The sequence below is a fragment of the Peromyscus leucopus genome, chromosome 22 (assembly GCF_004664715.2).
Source record: "Peromyscus leucopus breed LL Stock chromosome 22, UCI_PerLeu_2.1, whole genome shotgun sequence".
In the NCBI taxonomy this organism is placed as follows: Eukaryota; Metazoa; Chordata; class Mammalia; order Rodentia; family Cricetidae; genus Peromyscus; species Peromyscus leucopus.
The window spans coordinates 30,502,148-30,523,202 of NC_051081.1; the positions used below are offsets into that span (position 1 = coordinate 30,502,148).

At 43.2% G+C, this 21,055-nt stretch overlaps 1 protein-coding gene across 4 annotated transcripts in view; it reads right to left on the reverse strand.

Moving 5' to 3' along the window:
• Ttc27 (tetratricopeptide repeat domain 27) overlaps window positions 1-21,055 on the reverse strand; it is a 133,704-nt gene that overhangs the window by 34,505 nt on the left and 78,144 nt on the right. For all 4 annotated transcript variants that reach the window (XM_037198042.1, XM_028873476.2, XM_028873472.2 and 1 more), the window contains 2 exons: window positions 19,961-20,188; window positions 3,343-3,441 (listed from right to left, as the gene is read on the reverse strand). In XM_037198042.1, coding sequence (XP_037053937.1) covers window positions 3,343-3,441; window positions 19,961-20,188 — 327 coding nt within the window. The remainder of the gene's footprint in view (window positions 1-3,342; window positions 3,442-19,960; window positions 20,189-21,055) is intronic.

The following is a 21,055-nucleotide window of genomic DNA, read 5'->3' on the forward strand; positions in this document are numbered from 1 at the left end:
GAAGTTTTCTGTGGAACATTGACAGTAATACTCTAAAGAGTGATATAAGATGCACAAGGGCTTGGGTTTGATTCCTAATGCAGGAACATACTTCTGTCATAGACTATTTGCATCACATGTTTGAGGGAAGGGAGAAGGGAAAGAAGATAGAAAAGAGGGAAAAAAAGGGAAGCAGGGGGTTAGCAAGATGCTTCAGCAGGTCACGGTGCTTGGTGCCAGGCCTAACAACTTGAGTTCAATCACTGAGACCCACAAGGTAGAAGAAGAAAATCAACTCCACAGGATGTCCTCTGGCTTTCCACATGCATGCATGTCATGCACATTCTCCCCAACACACAAAGCAGTAGGGAAGGAGGGGAGAGGGAGGGAGAGGAGAAAGTCAGTATTAGAAAAAGGTAGAAAGAAAGCAAGTTTTAGGTTTCCACACTCACAGTAGTAATACTGAGGTGCAGATTAAATGAAACCCTTATCAACACCTCTTATACATTTATTTGTTTGTTTGTTTTGTGCCTGCAGAAGTTGATGTTAAAATTCAACATAAAAATTAAGGAACACTGAATAGCCAAAACCATCATGAAAAAGAACCAAGTATGAGGGTTCACACTCACCATTCTTAAACTCCATCTCGAAGCTTTTGTGAGTGGTGCTAGCACTCACAGATGATATAGCTGATGGAATCTAATTGGCAGTCTACAACTGAACTCATGTTTGTGGTCAACTGATTTTTCACCAGAATGACAAGACTACTCCATGGGGGCAAAATGGTCTTTGAAACAAGTGACTCTGGTATTACTGGACATCCATGTGTAAAAAGAATGAAATTGGAACCCTTCCTTACACCATACACAAAACTTCTTAAGATAATCTAGAGCTGAAACTACACAAACTCTTAGAAGAAAAGGTAGGAATAGTGCAGGGAATATAGCTCAGTGATAGAGCACTTGCCTAGCATGAGTAAAACTCTGAATTCAATCTCCAATAATGACAGAAAAAAATTAAGGGTAAGGGCTTTTAGTTTTCAGGGCCTTGCTTTGGCAATGAATTAGAAACAAAGGAAAAAGAACAGATGAGTAGATGTCATCACTAAGACAGGATCATGAGTTCAAGGCCAGCCAGCTTGAGCTATATAGTGAGACAATTAACACAGGTCAGCACAGACAATTAACAAGAACTGGTCTCCAAAACTCCAAACCAAACAAATACAAAAAGTTTTCAACTTTAGAGTCAACAAGATAGCTCAGGAGGTAAAAGCACTCGCTGCATACATGCCTGAGGGTCTGAGCTGGATCCCAGAACTCATGGAAAGAGAGAGGCAACTCCAGAGCATTGTCCTCTGATCTTCACACATGCCACCCATGCACTACACTCATACATACACAACACATCCACACACAATAATAAATAACAGTAAGGGCTACTCAGTGGTAAAGGTATTTGCTGCCAAGCCTGACAACCTCAGTTCCATCCCCGGATCCACATAGTGGAAGCAGAGAACTGACTTCAACAACCTGTCATCTGCCCTCCACATAGATGTTGTGGCACTCATACAAACCACACACACACACACACACACACACACACACACACACACAAAGCACACGCACATGCATGCATGCATGCACACTAAATTAATCTTAAAAGTAAAATAACAGAGGGGCTGGAGAGATGGTGTGGTGGTTAAGAGAACTGGTTGCTCTTGCAGAGGACCCAGGCTCAATCTCCAGCACCCACATGGCAGCTCACTGCTGTCTGTAATGCCCATTCCAGGAGATCTGAAGTCCTCTTCTGGCCTCGATGGGCACTAGGCATGCTTGTGATGCACAGACATATGTGCAAGCAAAACATCCACACACATAAAATAAAATTAAAATTTTAAAATAAATTTATAATTTTGTGCTTTAAAGGGCACTATTGAGTGAAAAGGGGCTGGAAGGACAGCTCTCCGGTGAGGAGCACTTATTGCTCTTGTAGAGGACTTAGGTTTGATTCCCAGCACCCACGCAGTGGCTCACAGCCATCTGCAACCCTAGTCCAGAGCATCTGATGCCCTCTGCTGACCTCTTCTGCATGTAAGCACCAGGTATACACATGGTACACATACTCACATGCAGACAAAACATTTATATACATAAAATAAATAAACCTTTTAAAAAAGTAAAAACAAAGAATAGGAGGGCATTATCTACAATTCATAAGGGACTTATAATTAAAATACATAAAGAACTCTTACAACTCAAAAAGCAAAAATATTTTTTTAATGGGCAAAGGATGTGAATAAACATTTCCCCATGGAAGACAATCAGCCAATAAGCAAATGCAAGGATATTTAACATAATTAGCCAGCCATCAAAGAAACACAAATTGAAGCCACAAGATACCACCCAAAAGGCCAGCTGCAACAAAAAGAGAAAGTAGCAAGTGCGGGCAAGGATGCTGAGAAACTGGAGTCCTTACTCATCACTGGTAAGAACAGAAGAAGGCCCTCTGGAAAAGTCTGTCAGTCCTTCTAAAGTCTGACCACATGACCCAGCAGCTCCACCTCTAGTACTTAGGAACAGAAACATGAGTCCACTAGAAACTGCAAACAAATGTTAATGGCAGAAGTATTCAGAGCACATCAAAGCAGAAAAGACCCAATGCCATCAACTGATAAGTGGACACGTGTGATCTGCCCAGACAATGGAGCATTACCTGTCAATAAAGCTAATGGAGCACGGATGCAGACTACATCACGGATGCTGTAAAGCACTAATGTAAGTGGGGGACCAGCCACCAAGTCCGCTTCTATGAAAAGCCCGGACCTGAGACTCTACAGAGACAGTGGCTGACAGTGCTGCAGAAGAGAAGAGGGTGAGGAGGGAGGAATGCGGAGTGACTGCTGATGGCGGCCAGGTCTTTTAGGATGAAAAAACAAATGCTCTAAAATTCTACTAACTTTGTAACTCTAAATATACTGAAAAAAATTAAAATACTCAACTATTAGTTTCAATAGCTACACAGTGTGTGAGCTATCATTTCCACAAAGCTGTTAAACACTAAGTGACAGACAGCACACCAAAACAATTACCTTCTAGTAATGCAATTAACATAGGCAGCATGTTAATAAATGATACAAAACGCAGGACACTTTGCTGTACTAGTCAGTCATATCTAGTTTTAACTATTACATGATTTCCCCCAAAGAGCATTTTTACTAATAAACCATATACCTTGAGTGTGACCTTCGATCAAATATGTAGTCTACTATAAAAGCAACTGCTATTCCAGACTGTACGTCACAATTCAGCTAACTTAAAAGAGCAGAACGGAGCTGAAATAAGGAAAGGAGGCCAGTGTACTTACATCAGGCTCTAGGGTCACACACCGCTGAAACGCCTTCGCTGAGCCCATGTAATCTTCCAAGGCCAAGTAGGCACAGCCTAGAGAAAACCAGACCCCAAGCTGCAAAGACCAAGAGTCAGAGTTATACAAACGCATACACACATTTGGAGGATACAATCTGAACATATTTAAGATGCTATCAAAGGATACACTTCCATGAAGAACGCAGAACTACACTTTATTTGCCTTGTGTTGAGTTTAAATGTAGGAACTCTAGTGGAGATAAGGTATACCATGAAGCTTTCCAAGCTATTATAACAATGAAAGCATATACAATATTAATATTAACCACAACTGAGCAATGTACCACAAACTAAGGACAGAGATCTGCTTTCATCCTCCATTCCCTCAGATAACCTCCACTGTTTAACCAAGAACAGCCTCCCTGGCATGTGTCTGTGTAGGCACGTCTGCAAAAAACTTGGAAGGTATAAGGGTCAGAATCTGGCTGAGATTTAGAAAACAGATAATTACAAAAAAATTCTTTTCAACGCATGGTTTCCTTAAAATTCAATAGAACCTGTCAAGGGGAGATATAACTGGTAAAACATCAATGGCATTAGTCAGAAATGCACCAATTATGAGTTAGGTTTGTTTTCCTTTAAGGGGTTGGAAGCCTACTTTCCTCCAGACTGAGCACAGAGGCAGGGAGAGGAGTGGGAAAGGAAAAGACATACTCAACATCTGGCCCACCTTCCCTGTGGGCAGAGGAGGAGCTACCTCCAAGTCCCTCTTCCCTAACCAGCCCCACAAAAACCTGTTCCATATGGAAGGCAGAAGCCTGGAAGGTCTTTAAGCAGATAAAGATTTTTAGCTGATAATTAGAGAGAAGGCTTCCAAAGCAAACATCCTCAGGCAATTTAACACTTCACTCCGAATGCACAGGAGGCCATAAATAACCACCAAGGGCCTTCCTGCAGAACAGATTTTGGTAGAGGCTAGGTGAAGGTTAGAGAGAGAGGTGTGCATCTGCAGGGAGGAAGAGGAAAACTTGCTGGAAACTAGTTCCCTGCCCTCAGCTATGAGACTTCAAGGTGAGACAGCTCACCACTTGGCTTTCACCTGGTTATTTATAGACTGAATGAAAAAGAACCATTCAAGGCAAACACATTCCCTGGACGTGACACAATCTGAAAGGCCCCAAGTCCAACCCTAACTTATGTGACAATACGTAAAAACAGTCCCCGCCTCCCCACCAAGTTCAAAGTTTTGAAGCCTTCAGGCTGCATTTCCCCAGTTCTCGATACAGCCTTATCTTTAACATCTCTGAAACAAAGACATATCTAGGCTTTTGTTTGTTTGCTTGGTTTTGGTTCTGGTTAATTACACAGGTCCCATTCTGCAGCCCAAACTGGTCTCAAACTCATGGATTCTCCTGACCCTAACCCTAACCAGGTGCCAGGGTCACAGGCACACATTAACACAACCCGATTCCTCTAGAGAGTTTGACCAGCAGAAGTTTTGTTTTATACAAAGTGGTACTTATAATGCAAGGAACCCTTCCAAGACGGCAGGTTAGAGGCAATGAATTCTAAATCACTTGGAATTAGGATTATCTTATATTCCGGGACTAAGTTAGAAATATTTCGGACTGCCTTCAAGAGTCTCAAAATGTCTGGGCCTCAGTTACCAAAAAACCCAAATGCTGTGGGATGGTCTGTATGTCAAATTGCTCTGATTGGTCAATACATAAAACACTGATTGGCCAGTGGCCAGGCAGGAAGTAGGTGGGACAGGGAGAGAGGAGAATTCTGGGAAGCGGAAGGCTGAGGTAGGGAGACACTGCCAGCCGCTGCCATGACAAGAAGCATGTGAAGACACTGGTAAGCCACAAGCTACGTGGCAAGGTATAGATTTATGGAAATGGATTAATTTAACCTATAAAAACAGTTAGCAAGAAGCCTGCCACGGCCATACAGTTTGTAAGCAATATAAGTCTCCTCTGTGTTTACTTGGTTGGGACTAAGCGGCTGTGGAACTGGCGGGTGACAAAGATTTGTCCTGACTGTGGCAAGGCAGAAAACCTCCAGCTACACCCAAATACTTCCCCACATGTTGATTTGAAAAAATAAATAAATAAATAAATAAAAATAAAAAAGAGGCTGGGGCTGGGCGGTGGTGACACACGCCTTTAATCCCAGCACTCTGGTAGAGCTCTGTGAGTTCGAGGCCAGCCTGGTCTACAGAGCAAGATCCAGGATAGGCAACAAGACTACACAAAGAAACCCTGTCTCAAAAAAAAAAAAGAAGAGAAAAGAAAAAAGAAAAAGAGGCTGTGTAAAATCAAGACACAAATGAAAAACCTTACTTTCCAATCCACCAGAAAAAGATGAGCAAATACTTCAAATAACAGCACTTATGGTATAGCTCTGCCCACACTGGTCTGATGAGGTTTATTATTTACTTTTAAGTTTTGAGTTTTAAAGACCAGCTAATGCCTAATACTCAAGTGTCTTAAATTTTAATGGAAATTTAGACATAACTTAACCTAATATAAAGTATTAATATGGTCCTTGTGTCCTTCACCTTTGGTTATTTTTTTTTGCAGTTGTTTTAATAATTTAAATCCCAAGATCAGTTAACTACTAGCCTGCACCCATCAATACCAGGTACAGGAAGGGAGAAGAGACCTTCAGACATCCTGCAAAGCTCTCATTTTGAAACCACAGGGTCTCCCAGTTGCTTACGGCTGACTCACTGCATCATTTTTATTTTCTATTTCTCAATTGAGGTCTTTAGAATGTGAAGAACTGTGGACAATCCTCGGCATTTCTTTCCCTTTACTTTGAAATTATTACCTGAACGACCACCATCAAGCATGGCTGCTGAGGCCGGTGAGACGGCACAGTGAGTACCAGCTTTTGTCCCACAGCCCGGCAGGCACAGCTGGGAGGCTGTGCTAGCCCGACATACTCAGAGCAGCGGCGGCGGCGGCAAGAGACTCTCTCAACAAGATGACAGGACGTCGATTCCTGCGAGTTGTCTGCTGACCCCACATGCATGCTGCGTTAGTCACACATGCATGTGCCTGCACACACGCCATACGATAGATATGGAATAAACAAATCAAGAGGCCTCAGAACCCTTCACAAAAGTCCCCAAACTACGGTTGAATTCTGTAAGCTCCAAGATCACTATTATCTAGTCCACAGATGTCAGGTGGGTAAGAGAGTAGCTTCATTACATGTTCTGGTGGCTACATTTAAAAAAAAAAGTTTATTTCAATAATATTTAATTCTATATACATAAAATGAGAGTGCATCAACATGCTATTAAATATGTAAAATGACTGAGCTATTTTATATCCACTTTTTGCCTACTAAGTCTTTTAACTCTGATGTGTATCCAGGACTTGCAGTCTTGCCCCCTAGGAGGAAACACGCCACTGTCTCCTCCCTTAAGAGCAAATCCAAAGACCTGGCTAGGGCAGGGTCACCCCAGGAAGGTGAGCTCACCTTAAACCACGCTAAGGAAACTGGCGGGGTGACAAACCCACTACTGAGATGCAGAGTTCCCTTCCTGCCTCCTAGCACAGCCCAGAGCCTCCAAGAGGATCTGCAGCTGTGTTCACCTTTCTTTTTTTTTTTTTTTTTTTGGTTTTTCGAGACAGGGTTTCTCTGTGTAGCTTTGCGCCTTTCCTGGAGCTCACTTGGTAGCCCAGGCTGGCCTCGAACTCACAGAGATCCGCCTGGCTCTGCCTCCTGAGTGCTGGGATTAAAGGCGTGCGCCACCAACGCCCAGCTGTGTTCACCTTTCTAAGAAGAAATAAATGTGCACCCTTTCATTTTTCTCTCTTGTCTCTTCAGGGTGCTGGCCGGACCCTAAATATGCTCTGTCTTAGACTTCGGGCTTCCTTATTCTCTAAACACCACCTCCACCCTCCTGTGTGGCTGCCTGTCACTGTGTGTCTCCCCTCCATGCCAGCTTAACTCAAAGGGCAAAATGTTTTCCTTCTCTCCTCCAGGCAGCTGCTGAAGTTTACAGCTTGCCCGCCCTGGGAGTTTTCTTTTCAATGCTAATAAAACTGTACTCAATTTTCCCATTTGAGTCTATTCACAAATTATTTTATTAATGGGCCTAAGAACATCAATGTCCCCAGTATCATATGGTGACTCTGGCAGTACTCTCCCAAATTTCTGGTAACAACAGTATGTATTAACTTTGCCTAGCCACATTCAATCCAACCTTTCATATACCAGAATCACTCCTGTTCCCTCTCTCTAGTCAAAATAATTTTCACTTAAGGAGCATTTATTAAATATATTTCCACTATGAGCTTTCCATTTATAACTTCATGTAGTCCCCACAAAAACTCTGCTAGGGAATGTCACCCATTAATGCAACGCTGAACGAACAGGACCTATACAACCACACTAGTGTTACTCCACTTGGTCACACTGCCTCCCAATATACTATCCTACACACAAGCGTACAATACTTGTCAACAGTAAAGAAATAAAGGGAAAAAATAGTGCAGATAACATGTACTGGAACACCCCAAAGATTTGCTCATCTGTTTGCTTTCTACCTTCAGAGCACGCAGTGCATAGCTCCTTCCCCAAAGGCTGTCTTGACAGGGCTGTCTTGATGCAGACAAAGAAGCAGCAACATGGGGGTGGGCATGTTCAGACAGAGGGAAGAGCTGAAAGGGTCTGGCTAAGAATGGAAAGAAGCAACTGCTTGTCAGAGAGACTCTGCTGAGATTTCTATGGCGCTCACTCATCTGGGGCAAGTCAGGAGGCCGTTGCTACTACTGGCCATGACCTAGGGAAGCCAGAGTCTAGTGTGTGGGAGCCAATGCAGAAACACAAAAGCACAACACTCTGGGTTTTCGGATGAAATGATGCCTGTATTTAAATAATGATTGCTTAAGTGTTTGAATTTTTTTTTTTTTTAAAGAACATAGGTCCTGTTTGTTCCCTCCCAGAGCCACATAGAGCACAACAGAAGCGAGAAAATGGCTGATTTAGGAGGTTCTGAGCACCTCTGTGGCTTCAGCCGTAATACTGAACCTCTGAGTCTTTGGGTGTTAAGGTGTGGGTGTGTGGGGGGGTGTTAAACAGACTAAAATTCGAAAGCTCTGAGACTCCCCAGAAGTGACGGGGTTCATAGGTACGCTGGTGCCATCTAGCGTTGGGATAAACACACTGGCCATAAAAACAGTATTCAGAATCAGCAGGTTTTGAAGAGCTAAAAAGGGAGTTCATTCAATTAGAGGCCTTAGACATTAATGCAGAAGAAGCTCAGATACAAACACGGCCTAGAGAAAACAGTTTGTTCAAAGTCAAGGTTCCTAGTTCCTGGAGCAGCAGTGTGTGTGACGAGGAGAACCAGTACAGTACTTCATAAACTCCAATAGCTGAAATGGAAATTAGCCATCCCAGGACCAACACAGAGTGCCTGCCACTGGAGAATGGTGAGACTATTTTTCTGACTGAAAAGATAACTTCCAACAGTAAGGAAACATGGCGCCACCTGCTTGGACTCCACAATTTTCTGACTTGCTTCTCTCAGATTTCCTTTTCCCTCTGGGGTTTCCCCAAATCAATAATCAAGGCTCACACTTTCTAAGTCCCTTTGGTACTAATGGATCTGCATCTGTGTCACGTGTGCTGAAGATAACACAATCCAGCCCTAAAAGCATACCCTATTCTCCATTCTCTGCCTTCTGCTTCCCTAGCTCAGTCCCACAGCACAAATGCAAACTGGCTGTCGATGTAGGTCATCAAACAGGAAGTGTCCTGGGCCAAATCCCAGATCACCGCAATCACTGTTTGGTAGCAGCTTTTTCCCCAAGAGATGCTTCATGCTCAGTTCTGAATATGTGCACCGCCGTCTCAGATTCTCCTCACTGAAGGTGCACAAGCTTTACCCTAAAGGGATAGTTTCCTCTGGTTTCTTTTACTGTAGGCTATGGGTTGTTTAATGCTGCTTCTCTTCACGCTGTTTGGACCTGGTTACAGCTGTTCTGTTATTTGCCTACTCTTTCCAAAAAACTTGGTCTGTCTGAGTCATATGCACCCGAGACTCTGCTGGTAGGTTTATCTTCCTGTAGGGCTACAGATAAAGGGGCCATGGTAATTTGCTAGCATTACTCACGTTTGCTACTGAGAGCTGGTGATGGACCAGAACTGTGCTAGCCCCATACATACGCTGGCTGCTTTTCCCGGAAGTGGAGTCATATACAAACCAGAATAGCCATCGTATGAAGACTCAAGAACAGACTGGCCTGTGCCTTGCCCCTTGGGGTTCAGAAGCAGGTCTCCAGCAGCAAAGCTTTGCCCCCCCCCCACTAGACTTGTTACAGTTACAGCCCAGATGATAGTACAGGGCCCGTGTCTCTTGGCGGTTTTACATCTTGGGCCTTAGGGGTTTGGGTTTTTCTTATTGCTTATCAATATGAGAAAGGAAAGAATCTTTTGTTTTCTGTACATATTATCCACACACGTCCATCCTGTCTGCCAACTGGAATGTAAGTACCAACCTCCTTGGATCTTCTACCACAACTAATACAACTTTACAACAGAAACTATCCGATTACATTTCAAATAAAGATAGTTTATCCTTTCAAAAACTAAAGAGCCAGGCATAGTGGCACATGCTCATAAATCCAGTGTTAGAGAGTCTGAGTGGGGGAAAAAAAGAAAAAGACAAATTCAAAGCCAACCTAGGCTATGTGGCAAGACCCTGTCTCAAAACAAAACCAAAACCTCTACAACAACAGACAACATCTGCCCCTATCAATGAAGGACGAGCACAGGCCTTCGGATGATGAAATCACAGAGACTGGGCTATGAAGGCCTGGCTGGCAGGGAAGCCTCTAGAGACTCACTGGGTTATCAGGTGTTGAGTGGTTCCCGAAAATCAATCTTACAACTTCATTTTGCTCATAACAAGAGCCCAGTGACTCTTCATTAAAGGGAAAAAACCTTGTAAGCTGACAGCTTAAGGTATTCAGGGCTCTCTAGAACGTGGCCTTAGCCAACATGGTATTGTGTCCTGCCATGAGCTCCTCAGAGAAGAAGAGCTCCGGAGCTGGACTCAATGGACAGACTGAGTACCGGCTCCAGTCCTCATGAACTCCAGGGGCTGGTTCAATTATTTCTTCACCATAAGAACCTTGGTGACTGTGCTGCTGGTTAAGGATACTCAGAGTGCTTACAAACCAGTTCCTGGAAGCTATTCATATGCAATGCTAGTTGTTATATTACTATTACGACAGAATAAAATAAAGTCAAACTCTACAGTTACCAAGAATCTTTGTTTTCTAAGATTTCTTACAAGAATCTAAGTTTTCTATGACTGTATTTGCATATACAGGCTCTCGTTCCCAGAACACATGTTTCCAGCTTTCACTTCTGTCCAAATCTAGCATGCTCTTTAGATGCATATCAATACTTACTTCTCCTTCAGGCCTTTTCTGACCATCACAGCCTCATTCACCTCTAGGCAGCAAAAGCACATCGCCCATTTAGTCTACCGCTGGTTAGACCCACACCTCTTCTCCCTCCATTTAAGACACATAAGCCAAAGGGGTGCAAGTCTGCATCTTAGCATAATCTTCTGCATCTCTCGATATCATTGAATGGTCTAAAAGGAACCCATCCACATTTACATACCAGCTTAGGTCAGCAGTGCTTACCAAACGGGAGCTATGTTCCTCCAGTCTCAACAAAGTGCTACTCCCTGGTTCAGAGCTAATACTCCATCTCTCCTCAGTCCACTGTCTCCTAGTGACTGGCTTCTCGCCTCAGCCTTGCCACTGGCTTCACCCCACCTTTGTCCACCCGAGGGTTTCATTTCTGCCCACAGCCAACTAAAGACCCCCAGTACCTCAAAAGCTTTACTTAACCCTTCTGCTCCGAGTTCAGCGGTACATCTGAGCCTCATCTCCTGGGTGTGCCTGTAAGGAAGCACTTTGCTGATGCTAATCTGTTGTCTGACCTACAACTCACTCTTCAGTCTCCAGAGTGTTTCTGAAGGTCACCAGTGACCTCTACGTGACCTTCTATGAATTTTGTGGCATTGGTGTCACTCCCTGATGCTTGTTCCTCCTTTAATTTCTATGATCCCTCTCCCTTGGCTCTTTCCCCTCTGGCCAAGTCTGCTGTGTTGACCCCAGTGTGTCCTGTTTGATTTGTATTCTAGTAGTATCCTTTTTCCTACCTCCCTCCAATTGCTAGAGATCCCCAGAGTACAAGACTCTGCCTAATAGCCTCAGCGGGTACCATGTTCTCTAAGGAATTCACTTACTAGTGTGGTTCCAACTCATGTCCAAAGAACACCATCTGCACAATCCACTCTGGCTCACAAGGGGCCTTCACTCAGGCTTTTAGCTGTAGGGGACTATCGGCTATCTTTGCTTAAATCACCTTATATTCAACATCCAGAACTGCATCACCTGTCCTGCAAAAAGTTATTTTTCCCTTCCTGGATTTCCTAGAGCTAATTTAAGAGATATCTGGGTCTGGAGATGTAGCTCAGTGGTCTAATGTATAAGCATGTGCCAGCACCTGGGTCCAATCCCCAGTAAAACACACACACACACACACACACACACACACACACACACACACACACACACACAGTGTCCACACTGATTCCAAGGCTTTCCTCAACCCAAGAGTAAACTCAGAAAATTTTCCTTTGTAACAAACTTCAACCTATTCCTGCTCATACTTACTGCTAAAGTCCCTGACACTCACCTGTGACATTCATTCTTCATTTAAATTTTCAACAATACCATTTGTGACATATTGGTCATTTACACAAAATCACAATAGAGTCCCCTATCCATAAAGTTAGATAACCCTAAGGCAGGGCCATAAGTGGTTCAAAACGGATTCTCCCTCTATCATTTTCCAGCACAAACTCTTTGCTCTCTGCTCATAGGTTGGCGCAGTCCACTGCATTCCACATTTGCATCTAGCACACGGCAGGCACTCCGTACTGTTAGGTCAAGCAACCACACAATGTTCTATTCCAACAATAAACCTTTCAAAAAGACCAAGAACACTAAAACGATGTAAAATACATGATTTTTAAAAGCCTATCTATTAACTATTGACCAATTGTTGGTTTTCTTTTGTCAGGGGATTTAAAATCAGTGTAGTAAAAAACCCATATTCAAAACTAAAAGTACTGTAGGTATATAAGAGGCTAAGGCAAGAGAACTAAGAGTTCTGGTCCATCTTGGGCTGCAAAGTAAGAAAGTATCTCAAAATATTACCACCACTACTACTATTAATAACACAGAAGCTACTTAATGGAAAATACATAAATCAAAATTGCATTTTATTTTGTGTAATTTGTGTCCTCTAAAACTAATAACTTCATCTTCAATGTTTGTTTATAGCTTACATGAATTTATAATAGCATTTAGAAATGTTAGATATTTCTATGACAGACTAAATTCCCAGTACTTTTTATACAGCAAAAACAAGACTATTACAAGAAATTGACCAATGACTTTTCACTAAAAGTGCTAGTACATTAAGTGTGTGACCTCATTTTTCATATCCACACTTGAAAACTATACACATAAAAAATTACATATAAACAAGAAAAATTAATATATTAAAACTAATTTTGCTCATTTTCATTTGTTCTACATAAAAAGTGAAGTGTTAAACAATGAAAAAAAATTCAACCCTTGCTGGAGGATGTCTTTCTGTACACTGTGAATATATGTTGCTCCCAGTGGTTAATAAATAAGCTGCTCTGGCCTATAGTAAGGCAGCTTAGAGGCAGGTGGGAAATCTAAGGAGAGAGACAAGAAAGAAAAAGGCAGAGTCTAAAGAGACGCCAGCCTGCCAGCAGACCAGTAAGCCACGGAACACATGGCAAAACATAGATTAATAGAAATGGGTTAATTTAAGATATAAGAGCTAGCTAGTGGGGTTGGGGATTTAGCTCAGTGGTAAAGCATTTGCCTAGAAGCACAAGGCCCTGGGTTCAGTCCTCAGCTCCAAAAAGAAAAAAAAAAGAAAGAAAAGAAAAGAAAAAGAAAAAGAAGTGCTAGCTAGCAAGAGGCCTGCCATAGACCGTACAGTTTGTAAATAATATTAAGCCTCTGAGTGATTATTTTATAAGCGACTGTGGGACCACAGGGCAGGGCAGGACTGGAGAAAACTTTCAACTACAAACCCTCACAGTTGCAAGTTGCATTTGGATATAGCCTTTTTTTTTTTTTTTCAAAAGAATTATTTGTATGTTTTTGGTTCTGTGTATGTGTGTCTGAGTATAGGTGTGTGCACATGAGTGCAGGTGCTGCTGGAGGCCAGAAGAGGGCCCTGATCTGCTGGAGCTGGAGTTACAGGCAGTGGTGAGCTGGTCTGTTTCCCTCCTCTAAATCCCCTTAACTCCCTGCGCCCAAAATGCAATTAAACTCTTCAAGATTTTAATTAAAGAATTAAAACAATTGTAATCCTTAAAGAATTACACTCCCTCGCTGGTAGAGCCACCAAAATAGCAAGCATATACTGGGACAGTAACATGAACTCTTGAATCCATGCTTTTCCTCAAGCTCTTTGCCCACCTGAGAAGCCAGCTTCTCTCTATAAACCAATCTTATATTTCCCATTATCCATTCAACAGCTACCTCCCACCTCACATCAGCACTATGCTTCCCCCACCCATCCAGCAAGGTGACTACTTCTCTCTCCAGTATCTTGATTATCTCAGTCTCAAGTCCAGTAACATCATATGACCTTACAAAAAAATCAGTTAACTAAGGCAAAGAGTTAAGGAGAAAAGCTTTTCAATAGAGAAGAACAGAATAAAGAAAAGGAAAAACATGTGTGGAGCTGGATTGGGACTTGACAGGAAGGAACATTGTCCTTTTTCCATGTGACACATACTGGTTTGACATCTAAGCAACTCATTTTTATTGTTTGCATAAAATCAGGACAATGGGAAAAACGGCAAAAAACAGACACAAGAACCCAAGTTTTAAATCGGTCTATATGCCAGCAAACCCTGCCTTGGAGATTTGGTTAGGTTTCTCCCCTACTTTCTTCAGCTTTTAGCACCTCAAGTCCCCGAAGTCCAGGCTTCAATCTGACTAGTTTCTCGAGTCTCATGGGAAAAGAAACAGGCAGGTATGAGTAGATGGTAGCTAGGAGTCTCAAAAGCACCAGTGTTAACCGTGGGTATTCTGGCTCTCCAAGAAACGCACCATAAACAATGTCAGCATTGCAGCTCATCCCTGACATGAAGCCAAACAGTGCCATTTTTATACCAATGCTCTGCAGATGCTTCTCTCCATTTACCTAGATTTCATATTAGATCTGAAAATGGTGGCAGCATTTTTTTTTTTTTTAATTCTAGCTTCTCTTTCTTGTGACACTTAAAGGAGACAGCACGGTGTGACGACAGCTCTTTCTTCAGGGACATCCATCCTTGGGTCACAAGTTACCAAGTCTGCGGTGTTGGAGTTACAGCTTGTAGCAGTTCTACACAACCAGAGCACCAAATGCCTGTGGTGTGTGGCATTTGTTTTCAGTCTGCCTGAACTTAAGACACAGGGCAGGTTGCGAAGTAGCCTCCTGTGATATCTGACTGCACTGTGGGTCTGCTTTGAGCAACTATCATTTCTTTGCTTTAGTAATCAGTTCTAAATTGTAGGGCCATCGAGCCTGTCAAATTTCCCTTGCTACCTCCCCCAAGACAACCAGAGCTGTGTGGGACTGACATTAACAAGAACAGGGACGGTGGTGGGTGGGGCACAGGGACTAGGGAGGAGAACAGGCCAGAGTACGCACTAGATGCAGGAGTCTGGAGTCCCGAGACATCAGGAAGGAAGGGAAATTTGGGGAGTTGAAAGCTGCAGACAGTATTTAAGTTATGGGGCTATGGTGAAGTCACAGCAGTGGCTGCAGAACAAAACACAAGAACTAAAGCCTTAGCCTTAGGAGCCAGCAAAGGGGACTGAGGAGGAACAGCCATTGAGGCAGGAGAGAGATGATGGTGCTGGCGTGTTGACAACAGACTGGGCATCTGAGATCTCAACTCATAGATCCGAGGTACCTGGCACTCACTCGGTATCTGCGGCTACAGCAAGCTAAGATATAGAATTCATTTTCCTGGCTTGCATGGCGTCTGCGGCTAGGTAAACTTTGGGCAGAGGCCACTACACCCCGCAGGATTCAGTGCAGTTTTCTAGAAAAGTAAAAATTTAAAAATACTAAAGTTGTACTTTACATCCTCTGAAAGAGTGATTTAAATTAGAGTACAACTTTTCAACCAGAGCGCTACTGACATGACAGGCCAGAAAAATCAGCATAGATATAGCTATGCTATACATGGTGAGTATTTTTCCCCAGCAACTCTGGTGTCTCTCCCTTTCAGAAGCCAAACAGCACATACCCTCACTTCCCCATTATGAAAACCAAAATTATCTCCAGAAATTACATAATCACATGCAGTTAGAATCGCTAAGTTGGTACAACTGCCAACAAAAGCCAACTCCAAAGTTATACATTAAGCATTTTTGCTGCCAACTAATCCCCACTAAATTCAGTAGGTTCACGGTATGTGAATGCATCCTACTCTTCTCCAGAATGCTACATGCACCAACCAAGCCTGGCGGACACTAATTGTATGCAGTATTCAGAACAGTGAAAGCAAGCGGTTAGCTCAACCTGTCAACACATATGCATGCACACACACATACACACACCTTAAATTTTGTTTGAAAAATACCATAATGAAACCTAATTCTTCAAAAGCTATTTTTTAAAAAGCATTATCCGGTTTTGTTTTTTGTTTGTTTTCAGTGTAAAAGACTTCCAGGTCTACCTTTTTTGCACGCGCATTTTTGTATCATTTCAGCACTATCCATAACAGGCAAGAGGCGGGAGCAGTCTGAGTCTCCAGCCAATGAGCAGGCAAACAGAATGCGGCACAATGGAATGTCTTCAGTCTCAAAAGGAAGAGGGTCTCATCTCACTGTAGCATGGATGAACACTGAGGACACTATACTAAGTGAAATAAGCCCGTCATCAGAGATAAACACTGAAGGCTGGAAAGACGCTCAGAAGATAAGAGCATTGGCTGTTCCTGGGGACAAGCAGGACTAGGTTCCCAGTACTCACAGGGTGGCTCACAAATGTCTGTAATCCCAGTTCTGGGGGATCCAATATTGCCTTCTGGCCTCCAAGGGCACCACACACATGTGATGTACTTGCACACATGCAAGCCAAACACTCATACACATGAGAAAAAAGAGACAAATGCTGTATGACTCTGGTCTTATGCGGTATGCAGAAAAGCAGAATCCATAAGAAGGAGAGCAAACGGTGGCTGCCAGAGCTTGAAGGGAAGGGAAAATGGGGCCCTGCCAATGGACTTAAGAGTTCCAGTCTCATAACATCAAAGGTTGTGGAGACCGGTTGCCCAACAGTACGAACCTACTCCATATTAATGAACTGCATATTCAGAGACAGCAAATTACATGTTACATATGTATTTTTTAACCTCAGCTAGTGAGAGAAAAAAAAAAGTGTTGGCTCCATAGTCATATCATCTGGATTTTAATACCAGCAGGTTGGCCAGAGAGGCACCTGGCTGTAGTAGTTTTAAACTGCAATAGCCAGTTTTAAACCAGAGTTATCCAACCAGCAGCCCATGAGCTGTATGGACTCCAAGATGGCTATAAATATAGCCTGATGCAAATATCATGCACTTACTTAAAAGATTATGATTTTTTTGTTGTTGTTATTGGTTTTTTGTTTTGTTTTGTTTTTCGAGACAGGGTTTCTCTGTGTAGTTTTGGAGCCTATCCTGGATCTCACTCTGTAGATCAGGCTGGCCTCAAACTCACAGAGATCCACCTGCCTCTGCCTCCCGAGTGCTGGGATTAAAGGCTTGCGCCACCACTGCCCGACTACATTATGAGATTTTTGATGATGTCTTTGGAACTTGATTACATGGTTCTTGAGTGTGAACTCTGTAACTCTCCAAGTTGTACTGCATCATCACACAAAGTATATATGCTCTTCTTCTTTGGGTGGATGACAATATCGAGCCACAAACATGACTGATTATATCAATGATGATGTCATTGAGGAGATGACTTCTTAGTGCCATTAAGAGGCACAGTTAAATTAACACAAAGCAGTAAAAAGTTATGTTAAAGTAATTTTCTTTGTCTACTGTCAGCATATCTGGTTAATTACTTGGGTTGCCCTGGAGACGGTAGGCAAAAATCAAGGTCTCATAAAATTAATATTAGATGATACAATCATTGCCCCAAACATACATTCAATGAAGTTTCACTGCACAGTACATCAAGAAAACATATAGCCAAAAGCATTAAAAATGGGCAACATCTGCCAGGCTGTGGCGATGCATGCCTTTAATCCAAGCACTCAGGAGGCAGAGGCAGGTTCATCTCTGAGTTTGAGGCCAGCCTGGTCTACAGAGCAAGTTCCAGGATAGCCAGGGCTACACAGAGAAGTCCTGTCTCAAAAATCCAAAAACAAAACAAAACAAAACATCATACAAATTGTTAATCAAGACTGTGAATTTTATAAGGGACAAGAGATTAAATCATCAATTACAGGAATTCCTTACACCACTACTTTTCAGGAATAAGATGGCTAAATCAAGGTCAAATATTAAAAAGACTTCATGATTCTCAACACGTCATCACCTTGCTTGTAGTTATCAAAACAAAAGTTATGCCAGAACTTGACAACAAAATCTAACTCACAAAATTAGCATTTTTAATGGATTTAACTGCTCACTTAAATGAGCTAAACATGTTTCTTTGAGGTAAAAACCAATGTTTCAAGCTGCAAATATGGCAAGCTCAGATTAAGGCAGACAATTTTACCCATCTTGACACACTGGCTAAGTACTGTCCTGTGAACAAAATATGCAGCCTTGCTTCTCAATTTGACACAGAATTTAAAAACAGATTTCAGGATTTCCATGAAAACAGTATTTTGGTATATTCATGACTCCATTTTCAGGTGACACAAATCTATGTTACCTGCCAACTTACAAACGGAATGCATAAAGCTGCAGTCTAACATTCAACTTAAAGAGAAAACTGTGATCACGTGCTTTCCCAGACTTTTTTCGGGTCCTATCTTCAGAGATAACTATCTTCATAATAAACATCATGAATTATTCATGTCATTTTTGACAGCACCTAGATTTGTGGACAACTACTTTACAATATTATTTTAGATTTATTTATTGTATGTGTACGCATGTTTGGCCTGCCTCTTTATAAGCGTGCTGTGTGTGCCTGGTGCCCAAGCAGGTCAGAGGAGGGTGTCGGTTCCCCTGGAACTGGAGTTCTCAATGGTTGCGAGGACCAAACTCCAGTCCTCGGTAAGGGCAAAGTGTTCCTAACTGTTGAGCCACTATTTTCCACAAAGCACACTGACCGTAAAATCGGAACCAGACTGTCTGATAAGGCCTTGAGGGCCTCCTGAGAACCAGAACTGTTTCCATCAAACCAGACTGATGCGCTCACTCGGTTTTCAGTGCAATGTCAAATGACCCACTAGGTCTGTTAGTTTTATAACTCTATATTACATTTACGATTTTTTAATCAACAGTTTGTTAGTTAGATATGTTCACTTTCTTTACTAGTGGTCACAAACGGGGCGGGCCTGTTCAATGACCTTAAAAGACCCTCTGGAGGCAGCGCATGGTCAGGATCACTATGTGAGGGCCTTCTTGCTTCTCTGTAGTAGCAAATGTCACACAAACTGTACAAGCTTGTTCTCATGAGCTTTCATTATTGCTTGTGGCATATTTAATGTGTGGCACAGTTCTTCCCCATCTAGTGTGACTGACGAACCAAAAGGTAGGCGGCCTCCCCTAGTCTAAGTGTAAAGACGTTCCTGAGTCTGTAGGTTAGGCACGCCCTTTTCACTGCAGCTTCCTTTTGAACAGGCAAGGAATGGATGCAACCCAGGTTTTCAGCAAGTGAATTATTCAAGTTGGTGCGCATGCGCAGGTGCCATGACCAGAGAAATGAGAGCAAATATAAAGTGTGACAGAGAGAGAAGAGGCTCTCTCAGAAAACCACTCCACCAACTGAGTATATTACGTGTAGTGAAGGAACCTCCCCTTAGACACAGGACCTCTCCTGCACATTTATAAAGTTACAAAGTTGATCGTGTGGGCAGGAGAGATGACTTCATCAGTAAAGTGTCCAGGCACGAGGGCCCGAGTCTGACTCCCAGAACCCTGTAAGAAAACCCAAGTGGCAGCACACCTTCCTAATCTCAACCCTGGGAAGACAGACAGCAGGACCCCAGGCTCAGAGGCAGTCAGCACAGCCTATTTAGTGAGCTCTGGATCAATGAGAGACCCCATCTCAAAACAAAGCTCGACAGCTCCCGACACCTGAAGTTGGCCTCTGCCCTCCACATGTGCCCACAGACACATGCACCTGCATACACACATACAGAAAACAGATTTCAAATGTTCTGATGTATTTGTGTGTGTATAAATGTAGACATTTTCTCCTTAAATGATCAATAGTCCACTCTACACGTTACTGTATTTATTGGAAGAAAACCCCAAGCCAAGAAGCGAAGGTTTTCTGAGGTCTGACCTGCATGGGATTAATCTTCACTGAGCGTTCAAAGCACTCCACACATTCCCGAAACTCCTTGTTCCGAAGATGGAGGAGGGCTTTGGAGCGCTGGGCACGCGCACTTCGGTGTCGCGACAGCTCCCAGGCCTTGTCATAGCAGGAGTGGTCTTGCAGGACATCTCCAAGCAAGCAATACAAGCTTGGCGTTTCCTTCTTCTCCAGTTCTCGCTGAAGGATCTCTTCTGCCTGGGAACAACAACAAAAATAGCAAAATCACTTAATTGTGACTACCTGCTATTTTTAGCACATGCACAACTTTTATCTCATAGTCTGTGTATTTTCAATTATTTGCTCATTTCATGGCTCGAGGGCACAGGCTGCCTGAGAAAGGCCCAAGGGAAAACAAATGCGGCCCCAGTGAAAAGGAACCAGGAGAGCAGGGCCTGCTCTAAGGCCCCGGGATCCCCGGGCACTGGGGAGCCTCCTGCCTGTCGGGAGGTTCATTCCACCACTCCACGACTTCCCTGCCTTGCTTGGCCCCACTGCTGCTGTTGGGGAAGTGTCCTTACCTCCCCTCGCCCACAGCATTATTGGTGTGTAAGTGTTCTGTATTTAAGTTGTCGAAGAGGGAGCACAGGGCAGTTCCAAAGGAGACAATACACGAAGTAGAAAGGACAGAAAACTGAGGTAGAAGCCCGGTTATAAGGAGGCAGAGAGAGCAGGCACTAGTCACTAGACAGGCTCCAAAAAGCTGGCAGTTCTTTAGAACCAAAGGTCTCAGAGTCCTAATGGTAAGCTCAGAGGCTTGGAGCTGGAATTGTCAGTGGCTAAGGAATTCTGACTCCCTGGGCCTACACAAGAGCTGCAGAGCCAGGGGGCCTGATCCTCAAGGCTTCACCTGGAGCCATAACTCCAGCAGGTACACCCTGCTGCTGCTCACACCTGTCTACCTGATCACTGCTGGTAAATGCTCAACAGCACAACAGCTGCTGAAGACCATCACTTAACCAAGTTCTCCTTGTTTACCCATGACTTCTGTCCAGGTGGAGCAAAAGGTACCCAACCTGATTGGTAACACCAACACCAGGCAGGCACATGTGGTTCCAGACAGTC